The sequence below is a fragment of the Dama dama genome, chromosome 25 (assembly GCF_033118175.1).
Source record: "Dama dama isolate Ldn47 chromosome 25, ASM3311817v1, whole genome shotgun sequence".
Lineage (NCBI taxonomy): Eukaryota > Metazoa > Chordata > Mammalia > Artiodactyla > Cervidae > Dama > Dama dama.
Genome location: NC_083705.1, coordinates 15151440 through 15176174, shown reverse-complemented (window position 1 = coordinate 15176174; position 24735 = coordinate 15151440). Strand labels below are relative to the sequence as shown.

Genomic DNA, 24735 nt, shown 5'->3' with positions numbered 1-24735 from the left:
AAAAAAAAAAATGAAGCACTGAGTCAGACTACAACATGGATGAACCTTGAAAACATTTATGCAAAATGAAAGAAGTTAGACACAAAGAACTTACAATATATCACACAATTACATTTATATGAAATCTCCAGAATAGGTAAATCCATAGACACAGAAAACAGATCAGTTGTTGGTTGCTAGGGGATGAAGGAATGGAGGAATGAAAGGGTGACTGCTAACTGGTACAGAGCTTTTGGGGATGTTGAGAATGTTCCAAAATCAGATAGTGGTTATGGTTGTAAGTTGTGAAATAATAAAACCACTGAACTGTACACTTTATGCGGGTGGATTTAATGATATGTGAATTCTATTTCAATTTCTTTAAAAAAGCTACCATACCCTCAAAATGTCATTCACGTGAGGTTAAGGGCACATTTGCAAAATGCCATTTATGTGAGGTAAGGGCACATAGACTCTCTTGACCCTGGAGAGTCAAGAATGTAATTTATTTAATACTGACATACACACGTTTAAGTGCAGAAACAAGTCCGAAATGACACTGAGACAAGTTTAACGTTCTAAAAACTTAATCCAATTACCTATGTACATGAGCGAGGTCAGGGGATACCGCAAGCCAAGTGCCTCTTCTGTAAAGGAGTCAACAAAGTCCTCCAGCATGTGAAGCCCACAGTCTCTGCCTCGATATTTCTTTCTTACAAACATTGTATCCAGAACTGGCAGTTGGTAGTTTTGGGTAAGAAACGAGGCACATGTGCTTCCTGCAGTCATAAAACAGAAATCCAACAATTTTTCACATTTAAAAGACCATGTAGGTATATATATTTAGAGAACATGAGTTAAATCTGAAATTGGTTATTTTTTTCTTACATCACGAATGTTAAATCAATGCATAAAATTTACAATATAAAATGCTTTCCAGCTATTACATATCACAATGTATACCTGAGATGATGAGAAGAACTGCATATTTTACAGCTGCTAACAGTATCTCATGCAAATTAACTGTTACCATTTGATGAACTGTATGCTTGAATATATGTCTCTGTCCATAGACCTGTACAACTTCAAAGCTCATCAACTATTAAAATTTAAAGAGCATTTGGTGATTGCATAAGTACACAAAGTATCTAATTCCAACCTTAATACGTGAATATTCATCTTTCCCCTTTACTTTTTCCCTAGTGAGTACAGTTTCATTTTTATCTACTTAATGACGGCAAAGAAGTGAATTAGTTCTCCAAATTTTTAAGGACTATGGATTAGGACTAAATGGAAACATTGGTTTTAGAAACAGCTAAGTCAGCAATCTTTCCTCTGTGAATACACTTTTTAAACTATCCTGTACATTTAAGGTTTAATAGGAGAAATGTTTGTAGTAGTAACTAAATATGCCTCCCCTTATTATATTACAGAGTTACACTGATTTGTCTTTTGAGAACCCTGATTTGGGTTTTGACCCATCAAACAGATGTATAAGCTTCTATAATGTATCTTAAGATAGTTTATAAGAAGGGGACATCATGGTGGAGTATCCCACTTTCTAAGTTAGCTATCAGTCGTTATTCTACTCTTTTAGTACTTCAAGTAAAACAATTATTCTCAGTTATATTATTCATGTGATTTTGGATACTTACAATGATGTAGTTCAAGAAAGAAACCAATTTTCAAGCACCAAACCTTTCACAAATTAACTTTTAACCAATCACATAATTTGATGAGATGGTCAATATAGCAAGGCTTTTTAAGTTCAACCAAATAATGAATTACTTATTATTAAACTGGAGAACTTCAATAACTTTTTGCAATAATCTCTGCAAGAGATTATCCACTCCAGGATTCTTGCCTGGAGAATCGCCATGGACAGAGAAGCCCAGTGGGCTATACAGTCCATGGGGTCACAAAGAGTCAGACACGACTGATCGACTAAGCACACACAATAAGACAACTAATTAAAATTCAAAACAGGTGACTCGCTGTTACATACTTAGATCTGAACCGCTGTTCTTCAGTTAGGACACCAGGAAGGGTCCAAATGCCTTACACAGTGGCTGTAATTAACAATGCTGCTTTATACACATTAAATTTATTAAAAAGGTAGATCTCAGGCTTCCCAGGTGGCTCAGTGACAAGGAATCCACCTGCCAATGCGGGAGCCACAGGAGACTTGGGTTTGATCTCTGGGTAGGGAAGATCTCCTGGAGGAGGAAAGGGCAACCCACTCCAGTATTCTTGTCTAAAAACTTCCATGACAGAGGAGCCTGGCAGGCTACAGTACATGGAGTAGAAAAGAGCTGGACAGAACCGAGTACGCAAACCAAAAAAAAAAGAAAAAAAAAAGTAGATCTTAAGCATTAGCACCTCAAAAAAGAAAGGAAGAGGGCTTCTTTGGTGGCTCAGTTGTAAATATGTGTATGTAAAACCCAATGCAAGGGCGCAGGGAGGGGGGGACCCAATGCAGGCGACAGGGGTTCGATCCCTGGTCCAGGAAGATCTCACATGCCATGGAGCAGCTGAGCCCAGTGCAGGAACTATAGCGCTTGTGTTCTAGAGCCAGGAAGCCACAGCTAGTTAACCCTGAGCACCCTAGAGCCCGTGCTCTGCAACAAGAGAAGCACACAATGAGAAGCCCGCACACCCCAACCAGAGAGCACCCCTGCTCGCTGCAACTCGAGGAGACCCTGCATAGCAACAAAGGCACAACACAGACAAGAGTAAATAAAATTACACACACACACACACACATTATACATATAAGAGAAAAGAAGGAAGAAAGAAAAAGGCAACCATGTTAGGCAATTAATGTAATGATTATGGTGAATATTTTGCAATGCGTATCAAATCATAACTCAACTTATCAATTATACCCAATAAATTCAAAATAAATACATAAAATTTTTACTAGTCTAACGGGTAGCCTCACCAACAAGCTACTGTGACTAGCTTTTTTAATGTCTTAAAATTAGGGTTCTCACATAGTAACTGCTAGAAGTGATAAAGAAATCAAGAGACATTACTTTAAAAGTAACATTAATTCAAAGAACAAAGCAAAAATGAGAAGAGAATCATGTCTAGTTTGTAACACTGAAGATCTATTGCTTTTACTCTTGTACATGTCTCAGAATATCAAATATATGAAGTAAATTTCCCACAAATTGATTTTTTTCTATCTTTACACAAACATTCCTTTAAATAGAGAAAAGGTAGAGTCTAGCAGCTAATAGTGTTAACAAGGTCAATTTATGGAACTAACAATTTTCACAAAGTCTAAAGTTCTACTTACTCACCATGTACATATTCATTTCAAAAAACCATGCTAATTATCTTCTTGTGACTACACCTTAAATTCTTATTTTTATATTTCTATCAGCTTCTACCCAGATATAAGAGAAATTAAATAAAGGGCAGAAAAACTTCCCAAGTTACCAGAGATTCTTCAGACACATCAACAGCAAAATTATTTAGTGATTAGTAAAGGGAAAAAAAAACCCTACAACCTTAGATGAACTTTTCATTAAAAATCTAGTTGAAATGAAATTTAATTTAGCATTGCACAAGAGGCAGCTTGGATATTTATACTCCTCAGAATTTCACCTTTGGCAACCTTTTTCTATATGCTCTCTCTAGGTAATCTCACCTACTCTCACGGTTTCTAACATTTATTCAAATGCTTATGATCACAATCTTTTATTTCTGTAATGCATGAAACTTACTCCAGGATGAATGGAAGAGCTCATATAAATGTAAATACAACAAAAAACACACAGTCATCTCCAACTACAGAGAAAAGGCATTAGACAAAATCCAACACATTCATGATAAAAATACTCAAGGTCTTCAGTCTGATAAAGGGATCTATGAAAAACCCCGCAGCTAATAAAAACCACACTTAATGGTGAAAGACCAGATATTTTTCCCTAAGATCAAGAACAGGATAAAAAATTCTCACCACTTTTATTTAGTATCTTAAGGAGGTTCTAGCAGGGCAATTAGGCAAGAAAAGGAAATGAAAAGCACCTAGAAAGAAAGAAATAAAACCTTCTTGTATATAGACCTTAAGATTTTCATCTTAAGAAATTCACTAAAGAATTATTAAAACTGGTAGTTTATTAAGTTCAGCAAGATTATAGGATATAAGATCAATATACAAAAATCAATTAAGGACTTCCCTGGCAGTGCAGTGCTTAACACCTCGGGCATCCACTACAGGGTGCGTGGGTTTGACCCCTGGTTGGGAAACTAGGATCTACACCCTCACGTGCCTTGCAGAGTGGCCAAAAAAAAAAAAATTCAATTGTATTTCTAGACACCAGCAAGGAACAATCTTTAAATGAAATTAAGAAAACAATTCCACTAACAAGAGCATCACCAAATAATAAAATACTCAGGAATAAATTTGGCAAGAATACAAAACTGAAAACTACAAACATTTAAAAGAAATTAGGGACCTCCCTGGTGGTCCAGGGGTTACACATCAGGGTAACAGCAAATCAAATGCAGAGGACACAGATTCCTTCCCTGGTTAGGGAACATCCCACATGCCGCAGAGCAACTAAGGCCATATTCCACAACTACTAAAGCCCACTAAAGCACTCTTGAATCCCTGCTCTGCAAACAGAGGTCACTGCAATGAGAAGCCCGCACACCACAACTAGAGAGTAGCCCCCCGCTCACCCCAACTAGAGAAAGCCCATGCACAGCAACAAAGAGCCCCTGGGATGCAGTGAAGACCCATCACAGCCAAAACTAAGTAATTAATTTTTCAAAAAACCAAAGGAATTAAAGAACAGTTAAATAACTGGAAAGACATCCCATTGTTCATGATTCAGAAGACAACACTGGTGTCAACACACCCCAAACGACCCATAGGTTCAAAATTCCAGCTGGATTTTTTGCAGAAATTGACAAAGTAATCCTAAAACTCATATGGAAATGCAAAAAAACACAAATGACCCAAATAATCTTAACAAAGAAGAGCAAAGTTGGAAGACTCCCAATTTAAAGACTTCCCATTTTAAAAGTTACAAAGCTACCGTAATCAAGCCAGTGTAGTACTGGCACAAGAATAAATAGCAATCAACAGAATAGAAGCTGCAGAAACAAAACCTCTTATTTTTGGTCAACTGATTTTTGACAGGAGTCCCAAGGCATTTCTCTGGAAACACAACAGTCTTTTTAAAATGAATGGGGGTGGGCCAAATGGATATCCACATATGCAAAAGAATGATGTTGGGCTCCACTCTGCTTTTTTAGACCACATACAAAAATTAACTGCAAATGGAACATAAACATAACTTTAAGTGCTAAAACTACAAGAATCTTAGCATAAAACACAGCAGTAAATCTTCATCACCTTAGATCAGGAAAAGTCTTCTTAGCTATAATACCAAAAGCAAAAGTGACACATAAAAAGATAACTGGACTTTATAAAAACTAGTGCTTCAAAGGACATCAACAAGAAAGTAAAAAGACAATCCACAAAATGAGAGAAAATCCTTTCAAATTATGTATTTGATATGGGACTTCTATCTAGAATATATGAAAAATGCTTAACAACTCACTAATAAAAAGATAAATAAAACCCAACTTAAAAATGAGCTAAGGATTTAACAGACATTTCTCCAAAGACATACAAATGGCCAACAGGTATATAAAACATGTTCAATGTCTCAAATCATCAGGGTAACAGCAAATCAAATAAGGTATCACCTCATACGTATCAGGATTGCTACCAGCAAAACAAAAGACAACAAATGCTAACAAGGATATGGAAAACTGGAACACTTGTATTCTATTATTGGGAATGCAAAATGGTGTAGCCACTATGAAAAAAAGCACAGAGGTTCCTCAAAGTATTACAGATAGAACTATCACAGATCCAGCTATCCCACTCCTGGGTATAAGTCCAAAATAACTGAAACCAGTATCTCAAAGAGATTAGCAATTCAATGTTCACTGCAGCATTATTAACAATAGCCAAGGTGTGGTAACAACCTAAAGGTCCATTGATGAATGAATGGATAAAGAAAATATGGGAGGGGGTGGTGTGTGTGTGTGTATAGGATACATACCTACAGCTTCAAAAAAATGTGAATCTGCAATATACAACAAAATGGATGAACCTTGAGGACATTATGCTAAGTGAAGTAAGTCAGCCACAGGACAAACACTTCATGATTCCAATTATATGAGACATTTTAAACAGTCAAATTCACAGAAGCAGAGAGCAGAACAACGGGTGTCAAGGGCAGAGTGAGAGAAAACTGGGCAGTTGTCAATGGATTTAAAGTTTCAGTAATGCCAAGTTCTACAGATGTGCTTTTCATAACACTACATCTATAGTCAACAATATTGTAATCTATAGTTAAAAATCTGTGAAGACAGTAGATCTTCTGTTAAGTGTTCTTACCACAATAAAATAAGATTTAAAAACATATTTTAAGATAGATAATCTAGACAGAAAGGAGATTAGTGGCTTCCAGGAATTCCAAGATAAAGGAAATAAGAAGTGGCAGCTAAAGGGTATAGGAATTCTTGAGGTGATGAAGATATTTTTGAATTAGACAGTACTGATGGTTGCACGACTCTGTGAACATGCTGAAAATCACTGAAGGGTAAACTCAATGATATGTGAATTATAACAGGATGGCCCTCAAAAAAATCATACTGAAAGAAAACTCAGACCAAAAAACAAGGTACTATATGATTCTAATTTATAAAAATCTAGAAAGCAGGCTAATATATAATAACAGACAGCAGATAAGTGTTTCCTTGAGGACAAATTGAGGAAGGAAGGATCGTTACAAAGAGGCACAAAGAAACTTTTGGGAATAAGAGATCTGTTTACTCTCTTGATTGTAGTGATAGTATCACAGCTGTATACGTAAGTCAAAAACATAACAAACTAAACTTTCAACATGGTTAACTTTTTGTAAGTTAACCACAATAAAGCGAGAAGGGGAAAAAAAGGAAAAAAATAGACAACTCAATTTAAAAACGGGTAAAGGATTTGAACAACTATCTCGAAGAAGACACAAAAATGAAAAAAACACACGTGAAAAGACGCTCAACATCCTTAGCCATTTAGTAAATGTGAGTCAAAATGACAGGGCCATGCCACTTCACACCTACCATGTTGGCTATAGTCAAGAAGACAGATAAAAATAGCGATGGGAACACCAGACCAACTTACCGGCCTCCTGAGAAACCTGTAGGCAGGTCAAGAAGCAACAGTTAAAATCGGACATGGAACAGACTGGTTTCAAATCGAGAAAGGAGTACGTCAAGGCTGTATATTGTCACCCTGCTTATTTAACTTCTATTCAGCGTGCATCATGAGAAATGCCGGGCCGGATAAAGCACAAGCTGGAATCAAGATTGCTGGGAGAAATATCAGTAACCTCAGATGTGCAGATGACACCACCTTATGGGAGAAAGTGAAGAGGAACTAAAGAGCCTCTTGATGAGAGTGAAAGAAGAGAGTGAAAAAGCTGGCTTAAAACCCAACATTCAAAAAACCAAGATCATGGCATCAGGTCCCATCACTTCATGGCAAACAGATGGGGAAACAATAGAAATAGTGACAGATTTTATTTTCTTGGGCTCCAAAATCACTGTAGACAGTGACAGCAGCCATGAAATTAAAAGACACCTGCTCCTTGAAGAACAGCTATGACAAACCTACACAGTATTAAAAAGCAGAGACATTACTTTGCAGACAGAGGTCTGCATATTCAAAGCTATGGTTTTTCCAGCAGTCATGTATGGATGTCAGAGTTGGACAATAAAGAAGGCTGAGCGTCGAAGAACTGATGCTCTTGAACTGTGGTGTTGGAGAAGACTCTTGAGAGTCCCTTGCACTGCAAGGAGATCAAACCAGTCAATCAACCGTAGAAATCAACCCTGAATATTCATTCATTGGAAGGACTGACGCTGAAGCTCCATACTTTGGCCACCTGATGCAAAGAGCCGACTCACTAGAAAAGACCCTGAAGCTGGGAAAGATTGAAGGCAGGAGGAGAAGGGGATGACAGAGGACAAGATTGTCGGATGGTATTACCGACTCAATAGGTAAGAATTTGAGCAAGCTCCGGGAGACGGTAAAGGTCAGGGAAGCCTGGTGTCCTGCAGGCCATGGGGTCGCAAAGAGTCAGACCAGATGGAGCAACTGAACAACGACAATGGGTAAATTGTACAGCATGTAAATGAACCTTAATAAAGCTTAAAAATGTAAACGGAACAACAAATTTGTACATGTGACTCTAATAAATTGTTTATAATCAGATTTTTCATATACTCCCCAAACCTGCTCCTTTTCCTGTTTTCTAATTTTTCCGGAAATCTCATCATCATTCTACCAGGGGCTCAGAGCAAAATCTGAGCTCTCATCCTTGTATCTTCCTTCACAGCCCATGCATAATCTATTAGAAACACTGCAGCAATGACTTCATAATTTATCTTAATTATGAAGACTTCTACCCCTTTCTTCACCTCTCACCAGAGTTTTCTGCAACAGCCTCTTAACTAACTTCACTCTTAACCCTGCCATCTCTCTTTCTGGTTTTCCACACAACTCAGCTACTTTCATAGAAGGCTAACCAGATTGTGTTACTTCCATGTTCAAAATCCTCCACCAGATTCCTATCACCCAAAACGAAATTCAGACCTCTAAAAACCTCTTCTCTGGAAACTTCAAAAGAAGTTCTTCCCTCATTGTTCCCTCACTTCCTTCAGAGATGCTTGCCTTGACTAGTCTATTTAAATAGTACATCTATTTAAAATAGTACCAACATTCTATTCTTTTAATCTAGTTTTCCTTCATAGCACCTGAGAGCATATCGGTTGTCTATCCATTGCTATCTCCTTCTCTTAAATGTAAGCTCCATGAGGATAGAGTTTGCAAACATTTTATTACTATCTCTCAATTTCTGCTGCTTGCTCTTTCTCCTATTCACCCTCCTCCCCTTCCCTTTTTCCTTCCATATCAATATAGCAAATACAAATAACTTCTGAGTAAATGAATAAATTTTCACAATACCATTCAGGATCTATGTATCAAATTCAAGAACAACTAACTATTCTGTCACAATTGAATGACTCTCTCTTTTCATGGAGTCACCATTTCTTTGTCTAACCAGGAATTTGTCTCTTCTCACCTTTATAAAACCTGCCTTAATACCTTATGAAGCCACCAGTGTGTGACTGTCTCCACAGACACACATCATAAAGTGAATCCTAAGGAAATAATGCTATTAGATATCTTTACATGAGATCTCGTCATATACTACTAGAGAGGTATTCTCATTATAGTCTTCATGCTTTGTAAATCAGTTAAGGTAACGTGAGCTGTTACAATAAACCAAATCTGGAAAGCTTAACATTAAAAAGTTTCATTTTTAAATAACAATGCCACATAGTTGTTTCTGGGTAGTGGATGACTTTCTGACTCACAATCCTTCAGTTACCTATTACTGCCTCACAAACCATCCCCAAATGTACTGGCTTAAAACAGAATTTATAATTTCGTTATTTTTCACAACTCTCATACTCCATTAGATGGGCCACTGGAACAGCTAAAGGTCCAAATGCCTCTACACCCACAGCAGTAGGAATCGCAGCTGGGCACCTCACTTCAATGTAGTTAAAAACCCTGATGCTGGCAAAGATTGAAGGCAGGAGGAGAAGGGGACAAGAGAGGATGAGATGGTTGGATGGCATCACCGACTCAATGGACATGAGTTTGAGCAAGCTCCGGGAGATGGTGAAGGACAGGGAAGCCTGGTATGCTGCAGTCCATGTGGTCGCCAAGAGTCAGACATGACTGAGCAACTGAACAACAAAAACAGTATATACTATCAATAGTTATTATTTTATATCACATTTTTGTTATTCCTCAAAAAATCTTGAAAGAGAAGGGCCAGAAATCTAAATTTTAGTGAACAGAAAGTAAGTGACCTGTCCAAAAAAGGAGGTAAGATCACAGCTATAGCTCCAAGTAAAACGGAGTTAGAAAGTTGTAACAAAAGCTAATTGCAAATGAAGAGAGGAAAAAACACTTCCACTAAATATTATTTCAAATGGAAATTTCAAAAACCAAAAATACATCTCCTGATATCGATCATAAATAAATCCCTTTGGAAGCGAGTTAACAAACTGATTTTAAAGGTGTTGATGAGATTGTGCTTCCCTCATAGGCTTATGTTTTTCCAAAACAGGAGTCTTCAAATTGGATCAAGGAGATTTACAGTTGAAGCCAAATAAGAAGTATTTCCAAAATAGCACTTGTCTTCAAACATTTTCCCCTCAGTTTGTCTACACTAAAATGTGACATCTAATTTATACACACTTATTATCTTTTATCATTCTTGACATAGGACGGTTAACAGAACTTTCACTGAATTAGCAAGTGGTTTTGTTTTAATTTTCATACCTGTATGAGATTTTTTTCCTGAGCAGTTTTCTAGTTAGTATAGCGCTTTTAATAGGTGGACCTGATCATCACAGGCCCTGTGAGATCTGGAAACTTCCCCTGGTTTTGTGGTAGACACCAATTAGACTCTGGGAATAGTCCTTTTGATAACGCTCACTTTTAACTCTTCATCAAAGTTTCACACATACACAGTCTGCGCACAACAGTCCTCTAACACTTGTTGGGGAAAATACACACACACCAACACACTATCCATCCCCCAGAAATAAGCACTGTGACTTTTTTCAGTACTTACTTCCACATCTCTAAATAACTTACTACTTCTTCATTTGGCTGAGCACCAAAGAATTGATGCTTTTGAACTGTGGTGTTGGAAAAGACTCTTGAGAGTCCCTTGGACTGCAAGGAGATCCAACCAGTCCATCCTAAAGGAGATCAGTCCTGGGTGTTCATTGGAAGGACTGATGTTGAAGCTGAAACTCCAGTACTTTGGCCACCTGATGCGAAGAAGTGACTCATTTGGAAAGACCCTGATGCTGGGAGGGATTGGGGGCAGGAGGAGAAGGGGACGACAGAAGATGAGATGGTTGGATGGCGTCACTGACTCGATAGACATGAATTTGAGTAAAATCCGGCAGTTGGTGATGGACGGGGAGGCCTGGCGTGTTGCAGTTCATGGGGTTGCAAAGAGTCGGACACGACTGAGCAACTGAACTGAAATGAACTGAATGTTTTCTCATGATAAAATTGAGATTATGCATTTTGGTGAAAAATAGTACAGAAAAGATGTGATATCCTTTCTCAGTATACAATACTGGGGTCTCTAATAGTGATGTGCTTTATTCTTGGTAATGTTAACCAGAATTTATTAATTAACATGGTGTCTGCCAGTATTCTCTATACAAATTTACTATGTTTCCTTTTTGTTTTTTGGCCTTAGGGCATGTGGGGGATCTCAGTTCCCTGACCAGGTATTGAACCCACGTCCCCTGTAATGAAAGTGCGGAGTCTTAACCACTGGACTGCCAGGGAAGTCGCCCCATCCCTCCTCAAACAAACAATATTGATTAAAGAAAAAAACTATATCACTACTCTTTTAAATGAATCATATGGACCCTAAAAACTAATATCAATTTGATTTGATAACTGTCATCATACACTGAACAAACTGTTCCTTACTACTGAACTAACCATTAACAGTAAAAATCTAGAGGGAGAGGAGCCAAGATGGCGGAGGAGTAGGACGGGGAGACCACTTTCTCTCCTACAAATTCATCAAAAGAATAACTGAACGCTGAGCAAACTTCACAAAACAACTTCTGATCGCTAGCTGAGGGCATCAGGCACCCAGAAAAGCAGCCGATTGTCTTCGAAAGGAGGTAGGACAAAATATAAAAGATAAAAAGTGAGACAAAAGAGCTAAGGACAGAGATCCGACCAGGGAAGGGAGTCTCAATAGAGGACGTTTCCAGACACTGGGAAACCCTCGCACTGGCGGCCCTGGGGGAAGTGTTTGAATCTCGGAGGGCAACCTGACTGGGAGGGAAACAATAAATAAAACCCACAGATAACGAGCCTAAAAGCAACTAGCAGCAGAAAAGTACCCCAGACACCCACATCCGCCACCAGCAAGTGGGGGCGGAACGGAGAGGAGCTGGTGGCATTGCTTGGGGTAGGGTCCAGGCCTGAGTGCCCTGAGGACAATCGGAGGGAGCTTTTGTGAGTTGCCAACTTAAACTGTGGAAGAGCAAAAGGGAGAGAGAAAATTAACCGGCCCAAACACACTGCTGGCCGTTCGCAGAACAAAGGGACCGAGAAAGTCCAGAGAAGAGCTCGTAGGCTGCGAACTGACCCAGCCCCGCCGGAGGCAGGAGACAGGGGGAATGGGAAGGGGGCAGGCTCGGCCCCAAGGACCGCATCCCCAGCCGCACTGCAAACAGGCCTTCAGTTTCTAATCAAAGACCTCCTGACATTCTGGATGGTCGACATCCGCCGGGAGGGTCGCGGCGAGACACAGGGCGCAGGCACCCGACCGGTGCAGGCAGGGACTGGGGCTGGGGACGCGAGGGCAGAAGGCGCGCGCACCCGACTGGCGCCGGTGGAAACTGAGACTGGGTCCGCGGAGGGGAGTGGGTGCGCCGCACCCGGGGAGAAAGCGCCCACCAAGCCCCTCGCTGCCTGGACCGCTCTGACGGGGAAGGCACGGAGAGCAGGCGCAGCTTTTTGTTCCATGTTTTCGTGGAACACCCGAGGGCTGGAACCGCGCGCAGCGCGGGCGCGCTCCATATAGAGCAGCCGGGAGCCTGCGCAGCAAAGACGGAGAAAGCAGCGCCAGCCCCTCCCCGCAGCGCGATGGAACTAGCTACCTGAATAAGAGTCCACCTCCGCCCGCCTGTGTCAGGGCGGAAATGAGGCTCTGAAGAGACCGGCAAACAGAAGCCAAATAAACAAAGGGAACCGCTTCAGAAGGGGCCGATGCAACAGATTAAAATCCCTGTAGAAAACACCGACTACACCGGAATGGGCCTGTAGATATCGAGAAGTGTAAGCGGAAACGAGGAGCTATCTGAAACTGAGCCAAACCCACACTGACCGCAACAGCTCCAGAGGAATTCCTAGATATATTTTTACTTTTTTTTTTTTTTTTAGTAAGAAAAAAAAAAATTTTTTTTTTTTCTCTTTTATTTTCCTTTAAAATTCCCTATTACTCCCCCATTACTCCTTAACTTTCATTTTCATAGATTTTTACGATTTTTTTAATTAGGGAAAATTTTTTTCTTTTTTTTTTTCCTTTTTCTCTTCTATTTTCTATTTTTCGTTTTCTCTTATTTCTTTTAAAATCCTCTAGTACTCCTCTACTACTCCTTAATTTTCATTTTCAATACACTATAACCTTACAAAAAAAAAAAGAGAAGCCCTATTTTTAAACGGAACTTCATATATATTTCTAAAATTTTTTTTTCTGTGTTTTGGTTTTTGTTTTTAATATAGCATTTTTAAGAGTCTAACCTCTAATCCAGATTTTTAATTTTTGTTTTTCGTTATATGATATAAATTGTGAACATTTAAGAATCCAGTATTCAGTTCCCATTTTTATTCAGGCGTGTGTTGATTATTCTCTCCCAATCTTGACTCTCCTTTTTCTACCTCAGAACACCTCTATTTCCTCCTTTCCCCTTCTCTTCCCAATCCAATTCTGTGAATCTTTGTGGGTGTCTGGGCTACGGAGAACACTCTGGGAACAGACAGCTGCGTAGATCTGTCTCTCTCCTCTTGAGTCCCCCTTTTTCTCCTCCTGCTCATCTCTATCTCCCTCCTCCCTCTCCTCTTCTTCATGTAACTCTGTGAACCTCTCTGGGTGTCCCTAACGGGGGAGAATCTTTTAGCCATTAACCTAGAAGTTTTATTATCAGTGCTGCATAGTTGGAGAAGTCCTGAGACTACAGGAAGAATAAAACTGAAATCCAGAGGCAGGAGACTTAAGCCCAAAACCTGAGAACACCAGAAAACTCCTGACTACATGGAACTTTAAGTAATAAGTGACCGTCCAAAAGCCTCCATACCTACACTGAAACCAACCACCACCCAAGAGCCAATAAGTTTTAGAGCAAGACATACCACGCAAATTCTCCAGCAACGCAGGAACATAGCCCTGAACGTCAACATACAGGCTGCCCAAGGTCACACCTTACACATAGACCCATCTCAAAACTCATTACTGGGCACTCCATTGCTCTCCAAAGAGAAGAAATCAAGTTCCACGCACCAGAACACCGACGCAAGCTTCCCTAACCAAGAAACCTTGACAAGCCAATCGTCTAACCCCACCCACTGGGTAAAACCTCCACAATAAAAAGGAACCCCAGACCTCCAGAATACAGAAAGCCCACTCCAGACACAGCAATCTAAACAAGATGAAAAGGCAAAGAAATACCCAACAGGTAAAGGAACATGAAAAATGCTCACCAAGTCAAACAAAAGAGGAGGAGATAGGGAATCTACCTGAAAAAGAATTTAGAATAATGATAATAAAAATGATCCAAAATCTTGAAAACAAAATGGAGTTACAGATAAATAGCCTGGAGACAAAGATTGAAAAGATACAAGAAATGTTTAATAAAGACCTAGAAGAAATAAAAAAGAATCAATTAAAAATGAATAATGCAATGAATGAGATCAAAAACACTCTGGAGGGAACCAAGAGTAGAATAACAGAGGCAGAAGATAGGATAAGTGAGGTAGAAGATAAAATGGTGGAAATAAATGAAGCAGAGAGGAAAAAAGAAAAAAGAATCAAAAGAAATGAGGACAACCTCAGGGACCTCTGGGACAATGTGAAACGCCCCAACATTCGAATCATAGGAGTCCCAGAAGAAGAAGACAAAAAGAAAGGCCATGAGAAAATACTTGAGGAGATAATAGCTGAAAACTTCCCTAAAATAGGGAAGGAAATAGCCACCCAAGTCCAAGAAACCCAGAGAGTCCCAAACAGGATAAACCCAAGGCGAAACACCCCAAGACACATATTAATCAAATTAACAAAGATAAAACACAAAGAACAAATATTAAAAGCAGCAAGGGAGAAACAACAAATAACACACAAAGGAATTCCCATAAGGATAACAGCTTATCTATCAATAGAAACCCTCCAGGCCAGAAGGGAATGGCAGGACGTACTGAAAGTAATGAAAGAGAATAACCTACAACCTAGATTACTGTATCCAGCAAGGATCTCATTCAGATATGAAGGAGAATTCAAAAGCTTTACAGACAAGCAACAGCTGAGAGAATTCAGCACCACCAAACCTCAACAAATGCTAAAGGATCTTCTCTAGACAGGAAATGCAGAAAGGCTGTATAAATGTGAACCCAAAACAACAAAGTAAATGGCAACGGGACCACACCTATCAATAATTACCTTAAATGTAAATGGGTTGAATGCCCCAACCAAAAGACAAAGATTGGCTGAAGGGATACAAAAACAAGACCCCTATATATGCTGTCTACAAGAGACCCACCTCAAAACAAGAGACACATACAGACTAAAAGTGAAGGGATGGAAAAAAATATTTCATGCAAACGGAGACCAAAAGAAAGCAGGAGTCGCAATACTCATATCACATAAAATAGACTTTCAAATATAGGATGTGAAAAGAGACAAAGAAGGACACTACATAATGATCAAAGGACCAATCCAAGAAGAAGATATAACAATTATAAATATATATGCACCCAACATAGGAGCACCACAATATGTACAGCAAACGCTAACGAGTATGAAAGAGGAAATTAATAGTAACACAACAATAGGGGGAGACTTTAATACCCCACTCACAACTATGGATAGATCAACTAAACAGAAAATTAACAAGGAAACACAAACCTTAAATGACACAATGGACCAGCTAGACCTAATTGATATCTATAGGACATTTCACCCCAAAACAATCAACTTCACCTTTTTCTCAAGTGCACACGGAACCTTCTCCAGAACAGATCACATCCTGGGCCATAAATCTGGTCTTGGAAAATTCAAAAAAATTGAAATCATTCCAGTCATCTTTTCTGACCACAGTGCAGTAAGATTAGATCTCAAATACAGGGAAAAAATTGTTAAAAATTCAAACATATGGAGGCTAAATAACACGCTTCTGAATAACCAACAAATCATAGACGAAATCAAAAAAGAAATCAAAATATGTATAGAAATGAATGAAAATGAAAACACAACAACCCAAAACCTATGGGACACTGTAAAAGCAGTGCTAAGGGGAAGGTTCATAGCATTACAGGCTTACATCAAGAAACAAGAAAAAAGCCAAATAAATAACCTAACTCTACACCTAAAGCAATTAGAGAAGGAAGAAATGAAGAACCCCAGGGTTAGCAGAAGGAAAGAAATCTTAAACATTAGGGCAGAAATAAATGCAAAAGAAACTAAAGAGACCATAGCAAAAATCAACAAAGCTAAAAGCTGGTTTTTTGAAAAAATAAATAAAATTGACAAACCATTAGCAAGACTCATTAAGAAACAAAGAGAGAAGAACTAAATTAACAAAATTAGAAATGAAAATGGAGAGATCACAACAGACAACACTGAAATACAAAGGATCATAAGAGACTACTACCAGCAGCTCTATGCCAATAAAATGGACAACTTGGATGAAATGGACAAATTCTTAGAAAAGGATAACTTTCCAAAACTGGACCAGGAAGAAATAGAAGATCTTAACAGACCCATCACAAGCAAGGAAATCGAAACTGTCATCAGAAATCTTCCAGCAAACAAAAGCCCAGGACCAGATGGCTTCACAGCTGAATTCTACCAAAAATTTAGAGAAGAGCTAACACCTATCTTACTCAAACTCTTCCAGAAAATTGCAGAGGAAGGTAAACTTCCAAACTCATTCTATGAGGCCACCATCACCCTAATTCCAAAACCAGACAAAGATGCCACAAAAAAAAACTACAGGCCAATATCACTGATGAACATAGATGCAAAAATCCTTAACAAAATTCTAGCAAACAGAATCCAACAACATATTAAAAAAACCATACACCATGACCAAGTGGGCTTTATCCCAGGAATGCAAGGATTCTTTAATATCTGCAAATCAGTCAATGTAATACACCACATTAACAAATTGAAAGAGAAAAACCATATGATTATCTCAATAGATGCAGAGAAAGCCTTTGACAAAATTCAACACTCATTTATGATTAAAACTCTCCAGAAAGCAGGAATAGAAGGAACTTACCTCAACATAATAAAAGCTATATATGACAAACCCACAGCAAGCATCACCCTCAATGGTGAAAAATTGAAAGCATTTCCCCTGAAATCAGGAACAAAACAAGGGTGCCCACTCTCACCACTACTATTCAACACAGTGTTGGAAGTTTTGGCCACAGCAATCAGAGCAGGAAAAGAAGTAAAAGGAATCCAGACAGGAAAAGAAGAAGTGAAACTCTCGCTGTTTGCAGATGACATGATCCTCTACATAGAAAACCCTAAAGACTCTTCCAGAAAATTACTAGAGCTAATCAACGAATATAGTAAAGTTCCAGGATATAAAATTAACACACAGAAATCCCTTGCGTTCCTATATACTAACAATGAAAAAACAGAAAGAGAAATTAAGGAAACAATACCATTCACCACTGCAACAAAAAGAATAAAATACTTAGGAGTATATCTACCTAAAGAAACAAAAGACCTATACATAGAAAACTATAAAACACTGATGAAAGAAATCAAAGAGGACACAAACAGATGGAGAAACATACCATGTTCATGGATTGGAAGAATCAATATTGTCAAAATGGCTATTCTACCCAAAGCAATCTATAGATTCAATGCAATCCCTATCAAGCTACCAACGGTATTTTTCACAGAACTAGAACAAATAATTTCACAATTTGTATGGAAATACAAACAACCTCGAATAGCCAAAGTAATCTTGAGAAAGAAGATTCGAACTGGAGGAATCAACCTGCCTGACTTCAGACTCTACTACAAAGCCACAGTCATCAAGACAGTGTGGTACTGGCACAAAGACAGAAATCTAGATCAATGGAACAGAATAGAAAGCCCAGAGATAAATTCACGAACCTATGGACACCTCATCTTTGACAAAGGAGGCAAGGATATACAATGGAAAAAAGACAACCTCTTTAACAAGTGGTGCTGGGAAAACTGGTCAACCACTTGTAAAAGAATGAAACTAGAACACTTTCTAACACCATACACAAAAACAAACTCAGAATGGATTAAAGATCTATGTAAGACCAGAAACTATAAAACTCCTAGAGGAGAACATAGGCAAAACACTCTCTGACATAAATCACAGCAAGATCCTCTATGACCCACCTCCCAGAATATTGGAAATAAAAGCAAAACTAAACAAATGGGACCTAATGAAACTTAAAAGCTTTTGCACTACAAAGGAAACTATAAGTAAGGTGAAAAGACAGCCCTCAGATTGGGAGAAAATAATAGCGAATGAAGCAACAGACAAAGGATTAATCTCAAAAATATACAAGCAACTCCTGCAGCTCAATTCCAGAAAAATAAATGACCCAATCAAAAAATGGGCCAAAGAACTAAACAGACATTTCTCCAAAGAAGACATACAGATGGCTAACAAACACATGAAAAGATGCTCAACATCACTCATTATCAGAGAAATGCAAATCAAAACCACAATGAGGTACCATTACACGCCAGTCAGGATGGCTGCTATCCAAAAGTCTACAAGCAATAAATGCTGGAGAGGGTGTGGAGAAAAGGGAACCCTCTTACACTGTTGGTGGGAATGCAAACTAGTACAGCCACTATGGAGAACAGTGTGGAGATTTCTTAAAAAACTGGAAATAGAAGTGCCATATGACCCAGCAATCCCACTTCTGGGCATACACACTGAGGAAACCAGATCTGAAAGAGACACGTGCACCCCAATGTTCATCACAGCACTGTTTATAATAGCCAGGACATGGAAGCAACCTAGATGCCCATCAGCAGATGAATGGATAAGGAAGCTGTGGTATGTATACACCATGGAATATTACTCAGCTGTTAAAAAGAATTCATTTGAATCAGTCCTAATGAGATGGATGAAACTGGAGCCCATTATACAGAGTGAAGTAAGCCAGAAAGATAAAGAACATTACAACATACTAACACATATATATGCAATTTAGAAAGATGGTAATGATAACCCTATATGCAAAACAGAAAAAGAGACACAGAAGTACAGAACAGACTTTTGAACTCGTGGGAGAAGGTGAGGGTGGGATGTTTCGAAAGAAAAGCATGTATATTATCCATGGTGAAACAGATCACCAGCCCAGGTGGGATGCATGAGACAAGTGCTCGGGCCTGGTGCACTGGGAAGACCCAGAGGAATCGGGTGGAGAGGGAGGTGGGAGGGGGGATCGGGATGGGGAATACGTGTAAATCTATGGCTGATTCATATCAATGTATGACAAAACCCACTGAAATGCTGTGAAGTAATTAGCCTCCAACTAATAAAAAAAAAATAATAATAATAATATAAAAAAAAAAAATCTACATCGTTCCTCCCCATCCTGCCTTCTATTTATTCTACACACCGTTATCTTGATGTAATATATTTTTATGTTTGGGTTATATGTTGATTATCTAATCATTCTTCTCTGTAAATATATTATCTGTATATAAGTTTTTTTAAATATAAATTTTTAAAATTCCTTGCAACCATAAGGTTCTAAGTACCAATTCAAAAGTAATTCTGAGTTGTCATTATAATTAATATTAGTATATGACAGATCAAAACACAAGTATATTATACAATTGGAAAACTATTCAGCAAAAAAAAAAAATTTTACTAAAAATCTCTCTCTTAATTAAATATATAGAGCTTACCTTTTTCTTTTCAGTTTATGAGACCACCAACAATTATTATTTACTATCAAAACGCAACAAGTATTAATCCTGTTTCCTTTATTTTTATAGATAAAAATGCTTAATAACCATAGGAGGGACCAGAAAATCTTATTACAATGATGTTATGCAACTCTGCAAGCTCCCTTTAGAGTTATGTATCAGATATTATACAGTGATCTACTGTTAAAAATTATTTTTAATGATCTGACATCTACCTAACCCAAAAGATAAACTATAAATCCCTCATAATAATTTATTTTAGGCCCCCCAAAATTATATATTTTCTTGAACTTCATTTACTGTAATTAGATTTGACCTCATAAACAAAGTCTCCTCTTATATATCAAGATAATTTTTATGTTCCTACTAATAACCCTATATACTGACTTGCTATTTTATTGAAAAAACCATAAATAGTCACAGACTTTTCTTCACCTACAAATGTATTTAAGAAAGACTTTACCTTTTTGCTGCTGGTACGGTTTTTTCTGATACATATCAAATCAACACATTAAGAACAGCTCTATCACAAAGTGTTTCAGTATTTGTCCCAGGCAATTTTTAAAAATCATTTTACATTTGGGTTTCCTTTGTAGAAAACTACTTCCAGACTGAATTAGATGGTTAAGGGTTCAAAGGCTAGCATAATCACATCTAAGTCCACTGTTCTCTGGCTGATGAGAGCCAGACCTTAAAGTGGAAAAAGACAAAGCAACAGGCCGTGCAGTTAGCAGAGAAGAATGGAAGGTGCTAAGAGGGGCAGACAAGTAGTACTTGGAAGCTGGAGCGTATAAAACTGAGTTAAATACCAGAGAAAGGAAACAAAAGCCAGGCCCCAAAGCAGAGGAGGAGCCCCAAACACACATTAACGAGGGACCAACGCCTGCAATCAAGTTCCGATCAGAAATACTGAGAGGGGAATGCTGCGCCCTGTTCTAACTGTGTGTCTTTCATCTACAGATGCTCTAAATGGAGAAGCATAAACTCTTCTGTACTTCAAATGTCTATAAGCTAGTTTCAAGTAGGAAACCCTGCTATAGCCAGTGTAGCAGCAACAAGCCTCTAATCCCCATAGGAATTGCCTTGTATAAAATAAAGCATATAGTGAACCAGACTCCAGCCCCAAATGTATGAGAACATTTTAAACCAATTAAGTGATGTCTTTATGCAATGCAGCACTAGGCTTCCACTAAACAAACATCATTATTCTGCCTCTAAACGATGGTATCTTTCTAGAGTTACATAATTACTGGTTCTGCTTCAAATTTCTACAATAAAACAGCATACTAACGGAGACTTATTTACTATTCCAAACCATTTAAAACTATAGATCACAGTTTTATTTATTCTTGAGAAAAAGTGACCTCCTTTTTGTTGACTATGGATACTTATTCTCATCATAAATGTCCACTAATTGTATGATTAAGGTTATTAGTCACAATTGTCCTTCAAGTCAGCAGGGAATTTGGTAAGATCTTTAGAGGGCATTTGATCACAAGAGCTAAATTTGGCAAGTCTGAAATATAAAAAAGATAGAAAAATAATGTGAGTGTTCTCTGTGAATGGCCTTTTGGCCGAGGCGCAGAACAAGGCTGCTTTTGCTACTTAGTGGTTGTCAGGTGTGGAATATGTATGCACATGGACTAAGCAGGTTTGGTTTTTCTGGCTCCAGTAGCTCTAGGGAACCAAAAGAACAGGAGAACACATACAGCAAGATGAAGCTGCTCTAGTCTTTCAGGAACAGGGTGTAGTTGGGTCCTGGGATCAGAAATCCAAACTTGACTAGATTAATGATGTCAAAGCTGCTTGGATTCGCTAAATATATTAAAGCACTTTGTTTTTCATGGTAATTAGCAAAGCTGCCTTTAATCTGTCAGGCCGAATCAGCTAAAACTAGAAGAGAAAGGCTATGCATCTGGTCCACAGGTAGAAAGGGGCTTTGAAAAAAGTCAGTAACAGTGACAGCAATAGGAATCGAAGTAGAACAAGGACCTTTAAATAAAGGGAAGGAAATGAGAGGGAAAGAAGACAAATTTGAGCCTCAATATACAACTTTCATCACATACGTGGCAAAATTTTCCTGTCAAATGTTTAATCTTTTTTTCAAGACTTTTCCTAACAATCCTCACTTACATAGAATAAAAGCACTCACAAGAAATACTGAATAAAATCATTTCAATTTGTACTTTAGATACTAATTTAAAAGGAACATTGATATAGGTGGGGTCCAGAAAGTGAGTTTACATAATACATATTTTAAATAACTTTTAAAGACTCACCTGTAGGCTTAACTGAATAAAACCCAATGGCCTCTCCTTTCTTCCACAGAATCTTAGCATAATCAGTACTGCTATGACACAGGAATGGGATCTCATTTCTCTCCATTTCCTGCTTTCTATAAATAATTCGATTCAGAACATATAGAACCACTCTCTCCCCAAGAGTTCTCACCTACAAAGAGAGTCAGACACCAGGCACAAGTTATAATACGCATCAACTGAGAGATGCAATTTACCTGACTCCCTGCTTCCATCTTGTACTGACATTCAAAGCATTTTGAATACATTCAAAATGACTTGTAAACCATTTTATTATCACAAAGATGAGACCAAGTCATTCACACCAATAACAATCCATTTCTATGGATACAAGTTATGCATGAAATAATGCCTCTCAGCAAAATTCTAAAATAGGCAAGCAGGTTTCCAATATACCAACACCCAGCATCTCCACTTCAGCAGTCAGCGTTCTCTTCTGGCTTCCAACTGCCCAGATCCCAGGTCTCCCCAAACTCTAACTGCAGCCCCCAACATCTCTAGTGCCTCAGCTCTTTCCACCCATTCCAGCCTACACAATTAAAAAAAAAAAAAAGTAAATAAAATAAAAGGGACAAAAGCTTAGTGTTACTCTGAAGGCTTTAAAAACAATCATCTCATTTGATGAGGAAAGCCGTAATTATGCCCTTGGGAAAGGCATCTGTCTCATCTTTTCCAGGTAAAATGGTCATTTGACAGTCATGTGTTTGTCATGCAACTCTCGGGAATACCTGTCTCCCCTCATACACATACACACACACGCCTCCACCAGATCAGATGGGCGATGACAGTGGCACCAGGGCAGTCTGATGAAAACAAAACTTGGGTCAATCACAGAATGGAAACAGAACCTCACTCCTACAGGGAGGGCTCCACAGTCACTGGGACCCCTTCATCAACTGCCCGACACTGAACAGTGGGGTCTTCCCCACAGATATCTGTCACTGCTAAAAACAAGAGTCTAGCCATGAAATCTACACGCACGCTCCAACTTTCCTTAAAGAAAAACAAGAATGTCTAATTAGGGGAAGGGAGAGAAAAAAGTATTAGGCACACACACACTACTACCAAAAACCTCCCTGGAAAGAGATTTCCAATACCAAACACCACATGAAATTACCATGCTCACCAGCTTACAAGGTAACCCATGCCTTCCGTGAACAGCTCTGACCAGCATGAAATTCCTCCTCACATTGAGCTGAAATCTCTTTTCCAAAAACTATACTTTGCTTGATATTCTGGACCACAGAGTCTACAAATATTTGAAAACAGCCCTTATATTCTCCTAAATTTCCTATCAAAGCTGAATGTAGAAAAAGACTCATCTAATATGATTTTGGGTACTCCTGCCATTCCAGTCTTTTCCCTTGAAATGGCTTCAGATCCCTAATGTCTCTCTGCATGTCCCAGATGCAGCTACTACAGATATAAACTGAAGATATTGATAAGATAATGGGGCTTTTCTGTATAAACTTAGGGTTTTTATCAGCTTTCTTTCTTTCCTTGACTTTACTTCTAATTAACTAAAGCCCAATCTTTTTCATATGTGCTGCTGTTTTAGTTTGATCTTCATGGTGTACAGTTAATTTTTTGAACCCATAGATATTATTTTACCTTTTTCACTAGTTTATTTTCATGTTAGATCCTTCTCTTTTGTTTCTTAATTCTGCCTTTACAGATGAGTTCTCTCTTCCAGCACTGTGGCATGAAGAACTGATAAGCATGCCAACTATGTCATCTTCTAAGTAACTGATAAAATGATGACTGGGACAGAAAAAAGACTAAGTTTTACAGTATGCTACTGAGGACCTCCTTTCCACTACACTGTTTGGAACACTGAATGGACCACCCAAAATGGCCCTACTGATAAGCAAGTTTCCTGGATAGTCTCTCCTAGAGACAGAGAACCTAAGCAACCACACAGAGAGAATATGCTTTTTCCCACCCAAAAGGAAAAATCAGAACCTGAAGGTGATGTGGGTAACTACAGATCAATTAAACCACAGGTTCTCATTCCTCCTCCCTCAATACTCAGACCCTCACATTAAAATCAAGGAAGCCCAATCTAAATGCCAGTTTCACCGTAACAATGGAACAATGAAAGGGTTTACTATCACCAGGAATACTAAAATGGAGAATAGCCCAGTAACTTCAAAAACTATCACTGTTTATGGGAAACACATTGTGAAATAGTCTCTTAAGAAACACTTTTAAAACGACAGGGTCTTGTTACCTGCTTAAGCCCCTCTCTAGAAGGGACAGATGTTTTCACAATATCATCAATAGCCCACCACTGATCAGCAAGGTAAAGTGCCACAGCTAAAAGAGAATAAATGATGGTTAACATCGAAGTCTTAAAGTACACGATATTACTATTTTGTAGGCTTTTAACGATACTCTTAAATATACCCATACTTTATAATACAGTGTGGCAGCCCCATTTATACTATCTTATTGTATTTCGCTCACTAAATATTTAAGAGAAATTTTATTTTCCTAAATTTACAGTTTGAAATAAGTTTTTTTTCCTTCAAAATCCCTTCATGTAGCTATCTTTTATTAAATTTCTA

General features: G+C 38.4%; 1 protein-coding gene across 9 annotated transcripts in view; it reads right to left on the bottom strand.

The window, feature by feature from the left end:
• The window catches only part of FAM169A (family with sequence similarity 169 member A), a 71068-nt gene that overhangs the window by 24186 nt on the left and 22147 nt on the right, over nt 1–24735 (bottom strand). For 8 of the 9 annotated variants that reach the window (XM_061129528.1, XM_061129527.1, XM_061129531.1 and 5 more), the window contains 3 exons: nt 24399–24484; nt 22130–22301; nt 579–758 (listed from right to left, as the gene is read on the bottom strand). In XM_061129528.1, the coding sequence (XP_060985511.1) occupies nt 579–758; nt 22130–22301; nt 24399–24484 (438 nt within the window). The remainder of the gene's footprint in view (nt 1–578; nt 759–22129; nt 22302–24398; nt 24485–24735) is intronic. The other variant, XM_061129536.1, reaches the window with a different exon arrangement.